The sequence below is a fragment of the Crotalus tigris genome, unplaced genomic scaffold (genome assembly GCF_016545835.1).
Source record: "Crotalus tigris isolate CLP2741 ecotype Arizona unplaced genomic scaffold, ASM1654583v1 scf7180000020888.614114, whole genome shotgun sequence".
NCBI classification, from domain to species: Eukaryota; Metazoa; Chordata; class Lepidosauria; order Squamata; family Viperidae; genus Crotalus; species Crotalus tigris.
The window spans coordinates 327,580-348,893 of NW_024098239.1; the positions used below are offsets into that span (position 1 = coordinate 327,580).

Genomic DNA, 21,314 nt, shown 5'->3' on the forward strand with positions numbered 1-21,314 from the left:
GCAGAAAGAAGCCAGATTCTTAATCCGGATTGGCATTTTGGTGACTCTTGCCAGGTGCTCTTGAATGCACTGTTGATTTTCTTCAAAAGTGAAATGCTGGGCACTGCCTCTTTTGTGCTGTTGTTTATCTTCTTGGTTCCTTCCCTGCGTTGTTATTGTTCTACATGGATGAAGTAGTACTTTTGGCCAAGATAGCAATCTTTGGGAGCTACTAAGAAAAGCATATGTACAGATATCTCCGGGCTATCATTGGAACCATTGCGATAAATTAGTAATATAACTTGCATGAGGAGAGAGCATACAGCAGAAAAAAAGGGCATTATGTATAATTTATCACATTTTTATCCCACTTTTTACTCTGGGAGATTAAAATGATGTATTTATTTGGTTCCCACAAAAACCTTGTGAGGTAGGCAGGCCCTCTGAGAGACATTGGCCCATTGAGGTGGTTGGTCCAGAAACATAAAGTATGGATACTGTCCTCAAGTAATTCTGGAAAAGTGTGTCCATGTATTTATTAAATATATGTATTTAAAAATATGATGATACTTGAAGAGAGTATCTGTGTAGGAAAAACAATGGTTCAGCTTTGGAAACAAATACCATGTTTCCTGCATACCAGATATTTACATTACGATTCATAACAGTAGCAAAATTACAGTTATGAAGTAGCAACGAAAATAATTTTATGGTTGGGGGTCACACAACGAGGAACTGTATTAAAGGGTCGCGGCATTAGGAAGGTTGAGAACCACTACTATAAGGGGATCTACTCCCTCACAGGGCAGGTAGCCATTGGAAGGGGTGACACTAACAAGGTCCTGGTTCATACCCCCTTCTCCACATTTAACCTTTATGCATGGGAGGACTGATTGGGTTCTTACACTGAACTCCCACACAAATATTCTGAATTGGTTCTGTCTATTATTCGAACTTATACTACTAACTGGGCAGACCTCCAAGTGATGCGGGATGTCTTTTTAACAACCAAGAAAAGATGTCTGGTAGGAAATGCTGCTAAAAAGAAAGGAAGGCCCTTTGTCCTACAGCTTAAAAGATTTCCAAGACATTATTGTCCCTGCATTGCAAATTGCCCTCCCTAAACAGAATATTTGGGCAAAATTTATGATGTTCATCAGTTGCCAGTTGAAAGTCCACATGATTTCCTTGAGCGCCCCAGATGTTAAGTGCAAATTACAGAAGATGGAGGGGACTTCAGCTGACAATAGAAAACTTGTTGGAAGGGGCTTATCAAAGCCTACATGACATAACCAGAAGTGATAACCAGGGGGGCTAAAAAGGATGAAAAACAAAGTATTATCTTGCTGGCTTAAGCTCTAGTGGAAGGGGGAAAAAGTGGGACTTGTGGAAGAGGATGGTGAGGAGTGGTAGGGCCCCCTCAAGAGAGAAATGGGACAATGTCATCCAGATTCCAGGCACACACATCCCCAGACCACCCACTGCAGTCTTTTGCCCTAAGACAGGGCCAGTGTTGTATATGCATGACATTTGGCCACTGGAGCAGGGAATGTCTTTTATGTTCCCTTCCTAACTGTCCTATAGAGTGCTGTTCCACAACCATGCTCCAGATATAAGGGAGGGGGGTGAGAGGCTGGGGGCCTTTATCTCCCTGCCTTTATGGATGATTCTTCCTCTTCACCCCGGGTAAAGTTCAAAGTCAGAGGAAAGCAATACCCTTTTTGATTGATACAGCAGCATCACATTCAGTATTAAATAAGCCCCTTGGAAACCCTTCCTCACAAACGTTCCAGGTCTTTGGGGCCAATGGCCATTCTGTGTCAGCTTCAATACTCAACCCTTTGGAATGCTTTATGGGTGGTATTCGCTTTACTCATCAATTTCTTTACCTTCCAGATTGCCCTATGCCCCTTTCAGGATGTGATTTGCTTGCTAAGTTACAAGCCACCATCTTTGCTCTAATGGCTAAGCCCTTATATCAGGCTACCATGGGAAACCGTTCGCCTTATATGTGGCTGAAAGTAAAGGGGTGGCTGCTGGAGTCCTTACTCAGACCCTTAGTACTTTGTCTCACCCAGTGGCCTGTTTCTCCAACTTGATCTTATTGCTCAAAGATGGCCGGCATGCCTTTGGGCTGCAGCAGCTGCTGTCCTCCTTTTGGAGGCTGCTGAACAATTAACTTTTGGGGCTCCTATCACAGTGGAAACACCTCATTCCATCCAGGACTTGTTAGCATCCAATGGGGGCCATTGGCTTATAGCCTCCCGTCTGGAGCAGTATCTGATTGCTCCCCTTGACAACTCACAAGTTCATATCAAGTGCAGTGGCAGGTTCAATCCAGCAACCTTTCTTCCCCAACTGGAACAGGATGGTGATCATGATTGTGTGCAAACTATTACTGTAGTGTTTACTGGCCAGCCGGATTTAACTGACCAGCCACTAGGGCAGTGGTTCTCAACCTGTGGGTCGGGACCCCATTTGGGGTCGAACAACCATTTCACGGGGGTCGCCAAACAACGCAGTCTGCCATTTTTTCCCCCTTTTCCTTAGCTGTGCTACTCCCTTTTATTCTATTGGCTTTTGAAAGCCAATAGAATAGTCTCTCTTGAATAGAGTCTAATTCTATTGGCTTTCAAAAGCCAATAGGAATTGTCCAGGCTGTCTCTGCCCTGCTGAGCCCGCCAAAAGTCCCATTCTGCAAACGGTGCTGCACCAGTTGAGTAGTCCTTGACTTACGACCGGTTGAGTAGTCCTCAACTTACGACCAGTTGGGGGTCGCGGCATTAAAAAGGTTGAGAACCACTGCACTAGGGGATGCGGACAGGCACCTGTATACAGATGGCAGCAGTTTTATGAGACAGGAAGAAAGGCTAACTGGCTATGCCATGGTCACATTGGATCAGGTAATGGAAGCAGCAGCTCTCCCTGCAGGTACTTCAGCTCAGAAAGCTGAACTCATTGTCTTGACAAAGACCTTGGAAAAGTCAGACGGTGCGGTTAATATATTTACAGACAGCAAATTTGGGGTTTGTGTGTTGTGTTATACATGCACATGGGGCATTGTGGATGGAGTGTGGTTTGCTCACCACTCCTATTAAATATGGACGGGACATTTTAAGGCTATTGGATGCTGTTTTGCTCCCGCATAAGGTGGCTGTCATGCATGTTAGGGTTGATACTAAACATGGAAGGGGAAATGTCTTGGCTAACCGCATCACAAAGTCTGCCACTTTAAGTCCACTGTCCCCTTGGTATCTGGGTGCACTTGTACCCTCATATTTGCCTGTGTTGGCTCTAACCTATATTTCACAGGATGAGCACAGAGCTTATAGACTGGGTGCTGTTTATCGTGGACGTAGGCTGGAGAAGGACCGGAAATGCCTTCTCCCAAAACATGAATTATGGGCCCTCTTACAAAAATTGCATGCCAGCACTCATTGGGGTTACAAGGCCATGGCTGAGTTTCTTATAAAAGACAACATTTGTCCTAGGATCTATAACAAGGCCCTCACAATGATCAAGCAATGTGTGATTTGTCGATGTAATGACCTGTGGAAATTATTAAGTTCCCCTTGGGGAGGCTTGGGGCTGGCCAGGATCCTGCTAGTTTTGGGGAGGTTGATTTTACTGAGTTGCCATGGACACGGGGTTGCAAGTTTTTGTGGGTGCTTTCTCTGGATAGAATGAGGCTTTTCCCTGTCATACTAACAAGGCATGTGAGGTGGTTGAGGCCCTCCTGAAGGAAATTATTCCGTTTTTTCCTTCCCATACCAAGGTTTTGGCTCTGACGATGGTCCCACTTTGACATTACCCAGCAGGTGTCTCGGGCTCTGGGTATTGTTTGGCAGCTTCATTTGGCCTACAGGTCCCAGTCTTCAGCACACGTGGAAAAGGCCTGCCCCCCTTTGTGATCGTGTACGGTCGGCCCTTTCTTTACTATTCTTCCTTATCCACTTTCCTCCGTTGTTTTTTTTTAGGGGGGACCAGGCCCTCAGGGAATATATGCACTCTCTTGCTTATGATGTTTCTTCTATTTCTCAAGCTGTTCAGGCCCTCCATTATCCAGGATTGGATCATCCACTCCATCCTTTCCTTCCTGGTAGTTGGGTGCTTGTCACATCCTGGTCTGATTCTGGCCCTTTGTCTGAAGGCTGAAGAGGCTCCTTCGTTGTTCTTCTTGCTACTCACACAGCGGTCGAGATTACTGGGATTCTTCATGCCCGCCTTCGCTCTTCTTCCCCACTGCCCAATGCTGAGGACCCCTGAGTTGCTTGGACTGTTGCCCTTGGCGCTGAGGATGACCTTGGGCTGGAACATTTGTTTCACAGACTATGTTGACCTGGATGCCTGGGCATTTTGGTCACTGCGATCTCTGTGCCTTCGAGGCTTCTTCTCCGGCTATTTTCTCTCACCAGCTCCCTGTTTACTTATGTTGTGGATGTTGCTCCTCTCTACCTTGGTTTCCATCTTGTACTTTGTTTGAATTGTTCATTTCTTTTCTGTTGCTCTATGTTATTTTCCTCTTCATATTCTGGGTTTCTCTTTCTTCTTTTTTCTGTGGAGCTTGCTCTGCCCTTCTGGGGGGGGAGTATGGGAAGGGTGGTCAAGTTCGAGGTCAGGTTCTGGTCATGGTCAAGGTATGTGACATGACTATGGGGACACCTGCTGTGGATTGGGATGGGTCAGATTGTACAATCTGACACACCCTCCAAGCATGAACTCTCCTGTTGCTTTGCCATAACCGGTGCCGCCCCCCCCCAATATCTCAGCAAGGACGGTTTCTTCTTACCCATGTTGGGGTGAATCCGAACACTGGACAGGAAAACCCAAAAGCCTCTTCTCGAGTATCCCAACCTGAAAAGATAGCTCTAGGATTTCAGCCAGATGCTCCCCAAAACACTGATGGTGGACCTAAGTTCGTGCCTGAAAAGCCCAAGGAGCTACAGACATTCTTCCCCATCTTTCCTGGGGAGGGGCAGAGTAGTTCCCAATTCCCAGCCCCTCTTTAGGAATTTAGGGTTCCAACACCCACATGCAGAATGCACTAGCTTGGGTTAAACTCTTGAATGTAATGGACTGTTGGATTTCCACTCACATACCCCCAGCTGGGACCCATGGATTGGTTATGGAAGTTACACCTCTGGGAGCCTCTACGTTCAGCATGATCATTGTCACAAGGGGCTGGGCACTCCCTGGGTTTGAGGGCAGGAAAGCTGCAGATTGCTCAACTATACAGCACCCTGCAGCAGCTTGCCTTAGTCATTTTAATTCTTCTTCCAGACAAGTTAGGGGTTTATGCACCTTGCATGGTCACATGGAAGGTAAGTACTAGCATGTGGGATGGATGGCATAAATGTCACCAGACCTTTGTCTTGACTACAAAAAGGACCCCTCTGCTGTTTGTAGCCTGTTTGCAGCAATGGGACTTATAGCTTATATGTCTGATGTTCGAGCTTCTATGCCTGAGGGGGTTAGAAGACAAACAAGGCATTTATCTGGCTAACCATCTGGACTAGTGGTTCCTTGTGGTCTGTCTGCCTACAAGTCTTTGCCAGCTTACTGGTCAGGTACATGTAACTGTAGGAATGGTCTTTTTCTCAGTTTGTATCATCTGACATAATGACTGGAACTGCCGCATCCGCAATCAATGGGACGAGGACCACCTTGAGCATAAAGAACATATTGAACACTATCCTGTACCTCATGGCCTAGGAAATGCCATTGCGTGAGCAGTAATCTCAGTTATGGGGGTTGGTTTGAGTTGTAAATCTTTTATAGAATTAGGTGACTGGACAGAGGAAATGTTTAACCACACCCTACAGGCATTTACACAATTCAGTAAGGAACAGGGAGAAATAAGGGAAGTAGTGTTATAGAATCGCCAAACACTAGATACGGTACTAGCAGCAAAGGAGTGGTGTGTGCTTTGGTCCACTCAGATTTTTTTCACTGATTATCAAGTTAATATTAGTTACACCATCCATCTCATGGAAGAAGGAATCAAGAATCGCCCTGAGGATCTGGAGATTTTTACTGATACTGTATGGGGAGTCTTCAGTAGTAAATTCTCTTTCCTTACCAGCTGGCTCCCGGAATCGGGATGGTTTAGGGAACTATTTATTGGTCTTCCCTTTGTGCTGTTCCTTGTTATCTTTTTCTGTTATATCTTTCACTACTTGCCCCTACTTACCTCTGCCTGTCCTCAATTATGTGGTCCACATACTGCAGAAGCTTATCCTGTGTCTCTCCAGTTTGATGATCATACTTCTGCGCACTGCTCAAAGTAGAAAAGGGGGGATTATGTTGACCTGGAATTAGGAGACAGCATAGGAAGTATCAATTGTGAATATGTGCAGATGGCCCTGCTGTCTTTGGGCACTTGCAGAGTCATGGATGCAGGGTCATAAAAGGACAGCAAGGAAAACACCCAATGTCCTAACCCAATGGTTCTTAACCTTTTTGAATGAATCGCCCCCTTGAGCCAATGAGGAGGTTGTCATCGCCCCCCTCCCCCAACATAACCTCTCAATCACAACATAGGAAATAATTCTTCAATTTATCCAAACACTTTTTTGGTTTTCTTTAAAATTGTCATCAGGACATATCGATGCAAATAATTTATTTCCAGTCTTTTTCGCATATCTCAACTGTGTGAAAAATTTTGGTACCACCTGTCACTTTATTCCCAAACTTCGTGATACGTGTATTTCATTATTATCTTATTTCATTATTATCTTATTTATTCAAGACACTTAAATGTAACCACTGAAAACAAAATTCAATTGCAGGAAAGTGAAATGCCCGAAAAGAAAAACAGTAACATTTAATGACTGAATTACAAGTAAAATTTAAGACGCAAAAAGAAATATAAATGGGCATAAGAACAAACCGCAATGCAAGGAACTAAGAATTTCAAGATGAAAACTCTGAAACTAAATTAAGATTCGAGGAAACTATATATAGTCACGCATACTGTAAAAAGGATTAAAAAGACACAAAGAAAATATAATATCGAACTGGAGTACATGCTAAAAAAGTACAATACAAAATGTTTTACAGAGCCAGTTAGCATGCGATGTTTCAAAAGAAGCGCTCCCCCCTCCATCAGATATACAGCGATTCACTGTATGAAAAAGTCTCAAAAGTGCCCCCAAAACGTCTCGCTCTATCGCCCCCATATTGCCCCCTTTTCATTCCTTTGCCCCCACGTCACCCCTTTTCTTTCCATCGCCCCCCTGAAAACGAAATCGCCCCCTGGGGGCAATATCGCTCAGGTTAAGAACCACTGTCCTAACCCACCCGGGAACGTATAATGTCTTTAGGGAAACATTTTTAGTGTCAGAATCCAATCATATTTCATCTTTAATTATCAAATACAGAAACTCCCAATTCTGCCATCTCTGGATTCTGCCATAAGAGGGAGAGAAGGGGGAGAACAAAGGGGCTTTATGGCCCTCACTTCCTTCAGTACACTTCAAAGGGCTGAATGATGAATGTGTGTTTATTGTGACCTCTAAGCGTTAGCATATCAAAGAAGGGTAATTGCCTTTCATGTAGTTATCTGAAGTCTCCATCCAGACGGAAGAAAGAAGAAAAGGGGTGGAATTGTGATACTTGAAACTATCACTGGAAGGGGGTTTGATTGGGTGGGACTACTGGGGAACCCCTTAAAACCTTGAATGGGAGAGCTTGAACCCCAAGTCCTGTCTAGCATGCCTGCAACCACTTCTCTTAATAAAGGATTCCTGTTGGAAGAATTATTCCAAGAGTTCTGTCTTCTTAAGATGCAAAGTGGGGTGGGTCCTTACATTAGACAGGACTTGCAAAATTAATCCACCTGGAAGGGAGACCCTTGCCGGGGGATTTTGCAAAAATTTACCATGTCAGACAACGAAGCAAGAGAGGGAGAAAACTCCCTGGAAAGAGAGCCGCTGACCCAGTTGGAACCTTGCCAGATGTTGGGATCCGAGAGGCCAGATTTCTCAGAAGAAGAAGTGGTGGAGACACAGGACCACAAGCCTCGCTGGTCGATGGGCGTTGGAAAGAAAAGTGAGTGGGGAAAGGAATCAAGAAAGGTGACCCTGAGACGGGGGACCAAGCAACCAGAATGGAAGCAGGAGATGGAGAAATCCCTGCATGCAAGTGAAGAGGGAGGAAGCTGGGCACCGTACTCAGACTGGATCCTAGAGAAAGCTATTGACCTGATGAAGAGAACTCTCAGCTCTCTAGGAGAGGAGAATACTGAGCCCTACGGCCGCCCCAGTTCCTGGAGCCGCAAAGGGAGAGACAACAAGGGGGACGTGGAACCTGCAACCCCAGGGACATCTACTGATCCAGGAGCCCCCACCCCCTACCGGACCACAGATGGTAATCTGGACGGAAGACACTACCACCCACAACGAAGGCACCGATCCATTCCAAGACGTCCACCGTTGGAGGTGAAATTCAAAGGGGAGCCAACACGCTTTGGGTTTTTCCTAACCCAAGTCCTCAGCTACATGGAGGAATATGGGCAGGACATTCCCAGCGACAAAGCCCGCATCCGGATCGTGCAATCTGCCCTGGATGGACCAGCTGCGGATTGGGTGGTGAACTTGCATGACTCCAATGCCCCAGAACTCAGTAACTTCAACCGTTTCATGTCCTCTTTGAGAAGACGATTTGAAGACCCCCTGGCTGATCGCAAAGCCCGTGAAAGAATAACAACGATGAGGCAGGGCAAACGCCCAGTGGCTGAGTATACCCAAGAATTCCGGGCCATTGCCAGCAAACTGAATTGGCCAGAAGACATCCTCCTTGGCCATTTCAAAGACGGACTAAACTCTGATCTATATGATGCTTGCCTGCCCCGAGGGGACCCACATCGACTGAGGAATGGTACGTCTTGGCAGAGGAAGCAGAGATCGACATATTGAAGAGGCACCGCCGAGGAAAACAATGGAGCCGCCCCCCGCCTGAGCTGACACACCAACCGGTGAAATCATCGGATACAGCCAAGAAGCAAATGGGGTGTTTCAAGTGCGGAAGAGAAGGGCATCGAGCTGTAGAAGGCCCCCCAACACAACCCAGACAGATCCCCAATCAACAAACCCGGAAAGTATTCAGTTAAGCCAAAAGAAACGGCCATGAGAATGATGGACATTGCAGAAACCCCCACCTCTGCTCACCAAGGGGAAAGAACTCCAGCCTACACCACAGGGCCGGTGGATGCCTCAGATGACAGCTCGGAGGGCGAACCCCTGGTAAGTGGATGCATCACACCCATCTTCAAAACAGTGACTATATTAATCCCCCCCATGCCCGAAGCCGTGAAGGTGAAAGCCTTAATAGACTCTGGCTGCACCCGCTGCCTCATTAGCCCAACACTAGTGGGGAATCTGGGCATCCCATCAGGAGACTGGAACAACCAATCTCATTTGGCCAGCTAGATGGATCCATAGCAGGGGGGGTGCCAGCTACCCTAGCCACTCTGCCAATACACCTCTCCCTGGGCAACCATGAAGAGGACATAACGTTTGTGGTGACCCCAGGTATGGAATGCCCAATGATTCTAGGGATGGAATGGTTGAAAAAATGGAACCCCTGGGTAAATTGGAGGACGACAGAAATCAAATTCCCGAAGGGGGACCCTATGGACTTAAAACCCCAAGGGAGGCTACCAGAATCAAGAATAGAAAAAGCATCCATAGGAGAGGAAAAAAGATTAACAGAAATACCAGAGGAATATAGGGACCTTGCTGAAGTCTTCAGTGAGGAGAGGGCGAATGAGCTTCCCCCCCACCGACCCACAGACTGTACCATTGAATTCAAGCCTGGGGCAAAACTCCCGAAGCCCAGATTATACTCCATGAGCCCAAAGGAGAAGGAGGAAATGGAAAGATTTATAAAAAAAAACCTGGAGAGAGGTTTCATTGAGCCAGCCAAGCCTAAAGTGGCTGCCCCGGTCCTTTTTAGAGAGAAGAAGGATGGCTCTTTACGTTTATGCGTGGATTATAGGGCCCTGAATACAATCAGTGAAAGCAACCTATACCCGCTGCCCCTCATGAAAGACATGCTGTCACACCTATCGAAAGGGAAAATTTTTTCTAAACTAGACTTAAGGGAAGCTTACTATCGCGTGAGAATCAAGGAAGGGGACGAATGGAAGACTGCATTTAACTGCCCCATGGGGTGCTATCAATTCAAAGTCTTGCCATTTGGATTACAAGGGGGCCCTGCAGTCTTTATGCAATTAATCAATGACGTTCTAAGGGAGCACCTGTTTAAGGGGGTCCTTGTTTACTTGGACGACATTCTTATCTTTACCGAAACAAAAGAAGAACACGTCAAACTTGTCAGAGCGGTTTTAAAGAAGCTGCGAGCCGCTCACCTATATGCCAAACTATCAAAATGCGAATTCCACCAGGAAAGGATAGACTACCTAGGCTATCGCATATCCCCACAGGGCATTGAAATGGACCCGGAGAAGGTCAAAGCAGTACTAGATTGGGCACCACCCCGCACAAGAAAGCAACTACAAAGTTTCCTGGGCTTTGCAAATTTTTACCGCCAATTCATCCCCTCATTTGCACAGATAGCCTTGCCCCTCACTAACTTACTAAAAACGAAGGGAACATCCTCAGTAAAACCTAGCCAGCCACTAACATGGACAATGGAGTGCCAAGCAGCGTTTGAGAGACTAAAGAAACTTTTTTCTGCCGAACCAGTACTAAGGCACCCAGACATGGACAAGCCCTTCATAATACAGGCAGATGCAAGTGATGTGGCAGTGGGGGCTGTGCTATTACAAGAAAATGATGATGCAGTATTGCAACCCTGTGCATATACATCCAAGAAACTCACGGAAACAGAACAGCGCTGGCCCGCATGGGAGAAGGAGGCTTATGGGATACGTTGGGCATTACTCAAGTGGCGACAGTTCCTGGAAGGCAACAAAATCCCTTTCCAGGTGTGGACTGATCACAAAAATTTAGAAGCCCTGAAAACTTCCAGGAAACTCAATCCCAAACAAGCCCGCTGGTCCCAGCATTTTCACCAATTCCAATTTAAGCTCAAACATTTACCAGGAAGAAAGAACTTCCTGGCAGATGCACTATCTCGCATGCCCCAATATAACAGCGCACGAACCACAGACTCTAGACCAATAATGGCAGAGTCACAACTGGCAGCACCAGTAACCACAAGAACCCAAGCCAAAATAAAACCACAACTGGACAGCCAAACTGGGATTGAATTCAGAAAAAGTTTGGAAACAGATGAATGGTTCCAGAAAAACAAAAATGTGTGCACAATGAGAGACGGGTTGCCTTGGGTAGGGGAAAAGTTATATATACCAACAACTCAAAGAGTAACTTTCATGCACTTTGCCATGACACAAAATCAGCAGGGCATTTTGGATTTGTAAAAACTTTACACTTAATTAAACGGCAATTTTGGTGGCCATCAATAAAAAAGGACATAGAAAGTTATGTTGCCAGCTGCCCAACCTGTGCATCGGCAAAGAGGTTGCAAGGGAAGTCGCCAGGGCTATTACAACCAGTGGCAAGTCCCTCAGCCCCCTGGAGGGAAATAGCCATGGATTTTATAGTGGAATTGCCAGAAAGCAATGGGAATACTGTTATCTGGACAGTCACGGACCTATTTTCCAAACAGGTGCACTTTATCCCTTGCCAGAAGATTCCCACTGCAAAGGCCTTAGCAAAACTTTTCATCCAGCACATTTACAGATTGCACGGGGCACCCCAACGCATCATCTCTGATAGGGGAGTGCAATTTACGTCTGCATTTTGGAAGGAATTTTTATCCCTCTTAGGGACCACTCAGGGACTGACATCTAGCCATCACCCTCAGACAGATGGACAAGCGGAACGCTGCCAGTCGGTACTTGAGCAATATTTGAGATGTTTTTTAAATTTCCAACAGAGTGATTGGACGGACTTACTTCCTTTTGCAGAAGTCGCCTACAATAATGCAGTCCACTCCAGCACAGGCTACACTCCTTTTCAAATAGCCAACGGTCAAAGTTTCAACCCTATGCCAGAGTTAACCCCAAACGAACCAACGATCCCTTCACTGAAAGAATGGATGGAAAACCTACAAAACACCTGGCCAATAGTCAGAAAATCACTAGATGAAGCTAGGCAGGCATACAAAGCACAAGCCGATAAAAAAAGGGTTGAGCCTACACCATTCATTATAGGAGAAATGGTGTACTTATCTACAAAATACCTAAAATCCCTACAGCCCTGTAAAAAACTTGGACCAAAATATATAGGACCTTTTCCAATTAAAAGAATCATAAATCCAGTAACAGTAGAATTAGAATTACCCAAAAATCTCAGGCAAATACACCCAATTTTTCATTGCAGCCTGCTGAAAAGAGAGCATCAGTCACCTCTACGGCCAAAAATCCCCCCCCCACCACCTCCAATCATGGTGGAGGGTGAACAACACTTCGAAATAAAAGAGATCCTTGACTCTAGGAGATATCATGGAACAACTCAGTACCTAGTTGCCTGGAAACACCTCCCTGCCTCACAAAATGAGTGGGTTCATAAACGTCATGTCAGAGCCCCGAAGCTATTGAAGAAGTTTCACACAGAGTATCCTAACAAGCCTGACTAAATTTTTTACTTGTGTTTTCTTTCAGGTGGATCTCTCTTATTTTTAAGAGGGGCCGAATGTCAGAATCCAATTATATTTCATCTTTAATTATCAAATATAGAAACTCCCAATTCTGCCTTCTCTGGATTCTGCCGTAAGAGGGAGAGAAGGGGGAGAGCAAAGGGGCTTTATGGCCCTCACTTCCTTCAGTATACTTCAAAGGGCTGAATGATGAATGTGTGTTTATTGTGACCTCTAAGCGTTAGCATATCAAAGAAGGGTAATTGCCTTTCATGTAGTTATCTGAAGTCTCCATCCAGACGGAAGAAAGAAGAAAAGGGGTGGAATTGTGATACTTGAAACTATCACTGGAAGGGGGTTTGATTGGGTGGGACTACTGGGGAACCCCTTAAAACCTTGAATGGGAGAGCTTGAACCCCAAGTCCTGTCTAGCATGCCTGCAACCACTTCTCTTAATAAAGGATTCCTGTTGGAAGAATTATTCCAAGAGTTCTGTCTTCTTAAGATGCAAAGTGGGGTGGATCCTTACATTTAGCTACTTCTGCTTTCTCCCTTCTTATCTACAGTGTGCCAGACTTACTGGGTGAAATCTTTAACTTTGCTGGGTGGATTGCTTATGTAATCAGAAAAAATAAATACAAGATTTCTTGTAATTTGGGGCTTCTCTCTTTTAGAGGAGCCCATCTTTGTTCAGCTGAATAAAAACATTACACTTAAAGGCAACTTCTGGTTTCCTGTATTTTTTTATCAAGCAAAACCTCAGAACCTGCACAGCAAGTCCACAAGTCTTAAAGTTGACAAGGTTGGAGACCCATGATCTAGAATGGTAAAATGTTATTAATAGCTAGACTTAATTTTCTTTATTTTTGTCAATATGGAAACCAAGTTTATTTAAGCTGCCCACCCATCAGCAGCTAATGGCATTGAGTAAGCAGGACCAGGCCAGGGTGGAGGAGGGCAGCTGAGGGGAATATTACTTGACATCATAAGTAAATGCAGGTTTTTTTTTTTGCAAAACTGTCATAAAATGTGGTCACATGACTGCAGGATGCAACAAAGAGCTCTAAATGCAGCCTGGTTACCAAGCACCAGGTATGGTCACATGATCACAGGAGGGTGACTGTAGGAACTTTGAATCTGGGCCATAAGTACCCCCCCCCAAACAAACGGTCAGTAAGCACCCAATCATAAGTCGAGGACTATCAGTATCCCACTCTCACCTCCCCCAAGTGTTTCTTCTGAGGATCCAGAAACATGGACCAGTTTTTCCTCATTATCTCCAACATCCAAACATCAAGACAAGTGTTTGCTTCGAAAGGGAGACGAGGAGAGCCCCGATTCAATTATCATCAGAACATTGTTATTAGACACCTTTTAAACACTCAAACACAAAATCTGAAAGATGACATTAAAAACAAATTCCAGACCACCACATCGTACACATTAAAATTCCCGTGTTTTATTATTTACACAACTGGAGCAAGACCACAACAGAAGTCTGGTGGGAAGGCTTTGGAGAACATCCATTAATGTCCTCCGAGGGTCATGATCATTTGTGGATTCTCACAAGGGAGCCATCAAAATGGAGTCTCTGCTAGACCCTACAAGAATCTGTTTGTCCAGACAATTCCAGAAGAGTAATGCTCCCTTTCCAGAACTGCCTCAGAGAATATTGGTAAGACAGAAAGATAAGAAGAACCCAATTCTAGCAGAGGGAAAAGAAGGGAGGAGAGGTAGATTGTTGGGGATGTCTGATTGTTGCAGACTCATTGTCAGCAACTGGCAACGAGGACCTGATTTCCTGGGAGAGTCCTATGGCCAAGAGAGTCTTCCTCAACCTTAAATACCAGCAGTTAGAAGTCAAGTTGCATTTTTACAAGAGGCACACACACAATCACCAAGGTAACCTCCTTCTTACAGACTCAGGGGAGTGCCCAGTTGAGGCAGACCTGCAGGACAGGTTCTTCCTTGGAGGGTGCTGGTAGCTAAACCCACCTGCAAGGTTTGCACTGGGAATCAGTCACAAGACTCCTTGGCAGTCCCAGGGACTTTTAAAGTCATCCAAAGGACTTGGGATCATGTGGGGAAAGTGGCCTGTTTTAAAGATACATCCCGTCCCCCAAAATATCCTTGGCAGAAGCCATAAGAGCGGAGACCCCTTGGTCTGTGGTGGCCACCCAGGAGTGTGGACCCTCAAGGACCAACGTGTCCGTGGCTCTCCCTCAAGTTGTCTCAAGACCAGGGGAGCTGCTACCTACCAGCCAGAGGGGCAAAGAGTTGGGAATTCCACAAGAACCACAAGGGACTGTTCAGCAGCCCCCTTCATGCTTCCTCCCCCCCACCCCAAACTCTGCCAGTGGCTTCCTAGGAGACTGAAGTCCAGCTTCTAAGGAGAATCCAGGACTGGGCAGCCTCCAGGGGTCTCTGCTGGAACCAAAGGATAGCTTCAAGCCCTGTGGATAAACAGGTGTGCAGGATGGAAAGCAAGTAGGCCAGACACCTGGTAGAGGGGAGCCCTCTCCTTTGCCAGGGAAAGACCTGGTGGTTTCTGGGTGGCCTCCTCACTTTCTAACCCACCAGAGGTTAGATGTTCTGGCAACAAGGGGTCTCTCTCGCTCCCTGTTGAGTGGGCAAGACTTTGATGGGCTCAATGGTGGTCCCGTGGCTGAACTCTGACTCAGGTTGCCCTCCTGCAAGTTGTCGCTGGGATACAATCCGGTAGATTTCTGGAGGAGAAGAAAAGAGAGAAGAGGCCAAGTGGAGTTGGACGTCGACCTCAGTCTGGAGCAGAAGCAGTCATGGGAGGAGAAGACAATCAAGGCTAAAAAATAACTCAGGTCCAGAGATCCCAGGAGATCAACCTGCACACCACTGATTTCCCTTCTGAAGTATATTAAGTGCTGCATCGTTATAATTAGCTTCTCCAATGGCCCTGCATCCTGTCATCTTTTCACTGCAAAGAGAGTCGTTAAACACGGATGTCATGCCAAAGTGATTTCTTCCCATTTCAGTCAGAACATGGGCATTTCCAAAAGCTTTGATCTGGCACCCATCCAAGGGTGGGGTTCAGATGACTTCTGCATCTGCTGGGCTATAAAACTTCCCACGTATTGCGGTGGCCTTCCCAAAGGGAAAGTCTGAGTACTGCAGAGTTAGGAAAGAGGCCACCTCTCCTGAAGCCTGCAGAGGTTATGAGACCCACCTACACAGCAGGAGGAGAGGCTGCTTGCCCAGGGACACCTTCTGGACTTGCACGACATTTTGAAGCACAAAATAGCCTCATGAAACGGAACACACAAAGGACAAAAATACAAACCAACCTGTACAACGTTAGAGTAAGCCCAGCTTCAGGTGACCTGTTTGCATCTGCTGGGTGAATGCACCCTGGGTCAAAGGTTGAGCAAGCACTCCCAAAACTATTCTTTTCCTGCTCTTAGGCACAGCTTCCTCTAAAGCAGCATTTCCTGATCTCGGGAGCTTTAGGATGGGTGGACCTCAACTTCCAGAGTTCTCCCCCAGACAGCATGCCGAGGGGGGAATTCTGGGAGTTGAAATCCACCCATCTTACAGCTCCTGAGGTCGAGAAACACTGCTTTAAAGTGAAGCCTTTATGTCTGCCCAGGCATCCCTAAGAGGAGGAAGGAGGTTGGTTTTGGAGCCTGCCTCCACAGCCAGGTGTTGACCTTAATATCCCCCCCTGCAGGGAACCTTCGGTTAACCTTTCTTGGTGCTCATGACATCCAAGGAGTGTTGTAGGCCCTGTCAGCCAGGGCTGGGTCTGCCTGCCTTTTGCCACTCCCAAGCAGAGCATAACCTGTGTCCACCCGGGTAGGTATGAAGGGAAACCATACATACCTGTCAGGATGTTGTGAAAGGCTGCCTCCACGTTGGTGGAATCTAGAGCTGATGCCTCAATGAAAGACAAGCCATTCTTTTCTGTGGCAGGTGAAGACACAGAAAAAGGTATCATCAGTGATGGTGATGGTCCACACATACTCTCTGTGAGAAGCTCCATCCAGCCCTCATGTGCTCCTCAGACCTCAGCTGCCTCATCACCATCAGAAGTGCTGAGGCTCAAAACAATCTCATCCCATCTCCCACCAATCCGGAGATGGTGCCCTCCTTAAGTGACACCAGGTTTAGGCTCCAACCTCAGAGTATCAGCAGGTGGCACCTGATGACCATCTCTTCCCAGAGCCCCCAAAGCGGATTGCCTCCCTTTCCGTTACTTTTTTTATGCTTTTCAGATCCACTTTATGCTTTAATGTATACCATTTATCTTCTGGTTTTAAAATGTTTGTCAGCCCCTTTGGGAAAATCTCTTTTTAGCTGTAGCTTACATAAATAAATAAAAGTTAGGCGGAATGTCCTAGAATAGTCCATCATTTTTAAAGATAGTGAGGGTTGTGTTTCCAGAAGACACTGACAAAGTTCAGAATGAGAATCCAGGAATCTTAGGTGTCTTTTTCTAATTAAAAAATACACATGTTTAGCTCCCTGAACCATGTTGCTGGAAATTTGGTGTCCAAATAAGGGTTTTTAAGTGAATTAATTTTGCCCCTCGCCTTAATTTAAAAATGAATGAAAAAAATCAGTGACATCTTAACCCCTCTGGGTTTCCCGCATGCTTCCAACGGCCAGCGGAAAAGGTGGCTGGACTTAAACACACTGCTCCTTCTGTGCAGCAGTAACACCACACCCAAGGAAGGGCTGCAGGGCGGCCCCTTGCTCCAGGCCCAGGAGGCGCCTGGCCAAAAACCTTGAAGAAGCCGCAGGGGGCTGAACCACGTGGACCAACAGCAACGCTCCGAGGCTCTCCTCCTTCACCCAAGGATGCAGCAGTGGTGCCAAGGGCTGAGCTAATGAATTAGTCATGTGCTGAAGTCACTTCCTGTGGCGAAGTGGAACAGATGAAGGGCTCTGAGCTGGCCAGAATCTCTCTGAGTGAAGGAGAGGCTCCGAAGCCTCCTCCTCCTCCATGGGCCGGGAGCCTTACCTGCAAAGCTCTTGGCTTCGTCAGTGGGCACGGCCCGCAGGTGTCGCAGGTCGCTCTTGTTGCCCACAAGCATAATGACGATGTTGGCGTCCGCGTGGTCCTGTAGCTCCTTCAGCCAGCACTCTGCATTTTCATAGGTCAAGTACTTGGCGATATCATAAACCAGAAGGGCACCGACGGCCCCTCGGTAGTAGCTGCAGGGGGCGGGGGAAGTGAGGAGAGATAGAGTCACTTGCCAGCAGAACCAGACCGTCAGCAGCATCTCCCTCCCACCACCAACGGGGGGCACTGACCCCAACATGGCCTCCGGTCCTCTCCTTTACAGGGGGCTGCCAGGCTTTGCACAGAAATCGGGGCCATTGCCAGAACAAACCTCACAGGACCATCTTGCCAAGCCGAGAAAATTATATTTGATTTAAGTGCCATTTCCAGCTTCTCATGGTCAGGTGATCACAATTCATGATGTTTTTGCAGGAAACTTCCAGTTTCTAGCATGGCTGGCTGAGGAATTCTGGGAGTTGAAGTCCACCTGGCTTAAAGTTGCCAAGGTTGGGAACTACTACCCTAGATGGATTTGTTATGTTTGCCTCAGCTCCCAAGCAGAAGCACTGGGCTCCAGGGAGCCTTCGCAAGCTAACACAGATCAAGGAACCAGATTAGAGGGCGATATCCACCTTTAACTTTTCTATTAGAAAAGAAGGCCCTGCCTAGCCAAGCTGCCCTCTCCCTTCCCTCTTGGGCACCCAGAGGCAGCAACCAAGTCTCTTACGCGGAAGTGATGGCCCGGTAGCGCTCCTGCCCAGCTGTGTCCCAGATCTGGGCCTTCACGGTCTTGTTATCCACCTGGATGCTGCGCGTGGCAAACTCCACCCCAATGGTGCTTTTGCTCTCCAGGCTGAACTCATTCCGGGTGAAGCGCGAAAGCAGGTTGCTCTTCCCAACACCGGAATCCCCGATGAGGACGACTGCAAAGAGGCAAGTGACTCTGTGATTAATTAAAATACCTCAGGAGACCCCTCTGAAAAACGATGTTTTGTGCTTGGTTTTTGTTTTCGTAAGGAAGTTTATCTCATCCACATTTCTGAATTATTTTGAGCCAAAGAATAGGCCAGGCTTTGCACCAAGCAATTTGACATCAAAACCTGAATCTCCCCGAATATGGTGAGGGAGATGGAAGTTTCTACATATGATTGATGGATGGATAGATGGATGGATGATTGGATGCTAGAGAAAGGCTAGATACATAGAAGAGAGATGATTAGATAGATGATAGATAGATAGAGACAGATTTATTGATCACAAAATGGCCACTTAAGGATAAAATAGTTCACCAGCCCAACAGAAGAGAGGGCAGCTAGGTTTATATTCATCAATAAGTTTAAGGCTGTTTCAGAAAATATCAATAAACAACCCTGGGTTTTTAACACCTTATTATTGTTACATGATGCAAAAGTTCTCTCTAGATCAGGGATAGGCAACCTTGGCTCTTTTATGACTTGTAGACTTCAACTCCCAGAATTCCTGAGTCAGCATGGCTGGTTCAGGAATTTTGGGTGTTGAAGTCCACAAGTCATAAAGGAGCCAAGGTTGCCTACCTTTGATCTAGACCAGGGGTAGGCAACTTTGGCTCTTGAAGACCCTGCCTCCCCATCATCCTACACCAGTTAAGCCATACCATTTATCCAAAGAAAAAGTTACAGCTCTCACCAGCTTTATAATAAAATGTACTAGGCTTAAAGGATGCTAGCAGACTCGTTCTGAATGTTGCCCCATCTGAAGGCGGAGACAGAACAGTAAAGGCAGCGTCACAAAGCAACTCCAGGCCTCTTTATGTAGAGAGAAGACTCTGCTCTTCCTTTTATTATTTTATGTTTCATTATAAAATAAAAATGCGGACTTTTCCAATTTTTTTCAGTGCAGTAAAATATAAGAAAAATCCCATCTTAACCTTTTGTTTTCCACTTCACAACATTTCAAGCTGTTTCTATTAACACCAAGATTATTCTAGAAACCTAAAATCAAATCATTTTTTTCAGTTTCTAGCACAAATCGAGAAGCGTTTTCCAAGGAGAAAAAAAACTAGATAAATTCTTCTCTTTAATTAAGACCACCTCCGCTAGCTCCGTCACTTTTACAATCCACTCTTCAGTTCTGTGAACAAGTGTGTCTTTCCATTTTTGTGCATGAAAGACGTGCATAATTGATGCACACACCCCAGAGACCTACAAAAGGGGACCTCCTCACCAAAATCCCCAGGCTCCTGAGGTCCCTGGCAGGTCCCTCATCCTGGCCTCTGACAAACTGGCAGGTGAGGTGTGTGGCATGTGGCCCGTCCCACACCTGAAGCCGCCCTGAGTCCCAGCCCTGACTCACCGGCTGGAAAACTCTGTTTGGGCAACCCCCAGCTCAGTCCCCGAGACCAAAGGCCTGGCTGGCTGGGGAATTCTAGGAGTTGAACCCCGCCTATCTTACAGTTGCCAAGCTGGAGAAACACTGATATAAACAGACAAATGGGTACCAAAGGCCTTTAAACCTCAGGATAGCCGGATGTGTGAAAGGAGCATCTAACTCGGGGGTGTCCAACCTGGGAACTTGAAGACCTGTGGACTCCCAGAATTCCCCAGCTAGAAAAGCTTGATTCTAGTTGTTTTCCTTCCTCCTTTCCACTCCGAATTGAATGAAAGCTGAAAGTTGATTCCCCAGCTGGCTGAGGAATTCTGGGAATTGAAGTCCACAGGTCACGTTCCCAAGGTTGGACGCCTCTAGGTCGGCTCGGAAATTGGGGAGGGGGGGTCTCCTCCCAGCCCACCTGGAGCAGTCAGGTGAATCCCCGCGAAGGCTCCTCCGCGGGAGCGGTGCCGCTTTGAGGGCTGGATCAATCCGGAGTGGGAAGCGGGAAGGAAAAGGAAGCGGGATTCCCACGAACGGGCAGCCAGAGAAAGTTCACCGGCTCTGCGAAACTGCCCCGGCGAAACCGAGGAATCGCTTCCAGGCCTCTTACGGCCTCGGAACCGGGAAATGAGAAAGGAGCAGCGTTTCCACCTAGCAGGCGAACCCGGGGGGCGAAGGGCTGCTCCGGCTGCGAGCAGGCGGGGGGGGGGCGAGTGTGCCAGCTCTCACTCACTCTTGAACAGGTAGTCGTACTCGTCGTCCTTGCCCCGCATCGCCCCGGACTTCTGCGCTGCCTCCCGACAGAGCAGGTCAGCCACACCTGCGCGTCTCTCCTCGCCCGGAAGCGCTGGCGCAGATCTCCCGGCCTGGCGAATTCCCGCGTCTGGCCGGCTTCGGCTGGCCGGTTGGAGTCGGGCTTTCCCGGCTGGGCTAGCGCCTCCCCCGTGGCGCTGATTGGCCCGGCCTCGCCCCGCAGCTTTACTGACTGCAGGCGGGTTATTGGGCTGCTCACCTGGGCAGGTAGGAGGAGGGGAGGCTGCAGAGAGAAACTTACTCAGAGGTCTGAAGCCTCCCCCATCCGCCCGTCTGGGCTCTCCCTGCCTGCCTACCTGCCCACCAGCTGTTCTTGGGAAAGTCCTGACTGAGGTTTACTGACAGCAAAGCTTTGCCCTTTGTGTGTTTCCAGATCCACAGGTAAAGGTGGAAGAACAGGTAGTCCTCAATAACCCTTTGCTTGGCGATGCTTGGAGATACAGCAACAATGTAACAGGGATTTACGAGCTGTCCTTGCACTTATGAGGGAGGCAGCATCCCCATGGCCTCT

The 21,314-nt window shown here is 47.1% G+C and overlaps 1 protein-coding gene across 1 annotated transcript; it reads right to left on the bottom strand.

Annotated features, from left to right (window-relative positions):
* Positions 1-14,042: 14,042 nt before the first annotated feature.
* LOC120319608 (ras-related protein Rab-11A-like) lies at positions 14,043-21,087 on the bottom strand. Its single transcript, XM_039368652.1, has 5 exons — positions 20,724-21,087; positions 18,369-18,564; positions 17,600-17,793; positions 16,459-16,539; positions 14,043-15,329 (listed from the first exon to the last, which is right to left on the bottom strand). Exons 1-5 carry the CDS (start codon positions 20,761-20,763, stop codon positions 15,187-15,189), a joined length of 654 nt encoding a protein of 217 aa, XP_039224586.1. The 5' UTR covers positions 20,764-21,087; the 3' UTR covers positions 14,043-15,186.
* Positions 21,088-21,314: the final 227 nt, after the last annotated feature.

What these genes read in the sequence shown, in the direction of transcription:
- LOC120319608 (XM_039368652.1), bottom strand. Translation starts at nt 20,763, where the DNA reads ATGCGGGGCAAGGACGACGAGTACGACTACCTGTTCAAGA. An exon ending in TACCGGGCCATCACTTCCGC is followed by an intron (nt 17,794 to 18,368) that starts GTAAGAGACTTG and finishes CGCCCCCTGCAG; the next exon opens with CTACTACCGAGGGGCCGTCG. An exon ending in CTTTCACAACATCCTGACAG is followed by an intron (nt 15,330 to 16,458) that starts GTATGTATGGTT and finishes CTTCTCCTCCAG; the next exon opens with AAATCTACCGGATTGTATCC.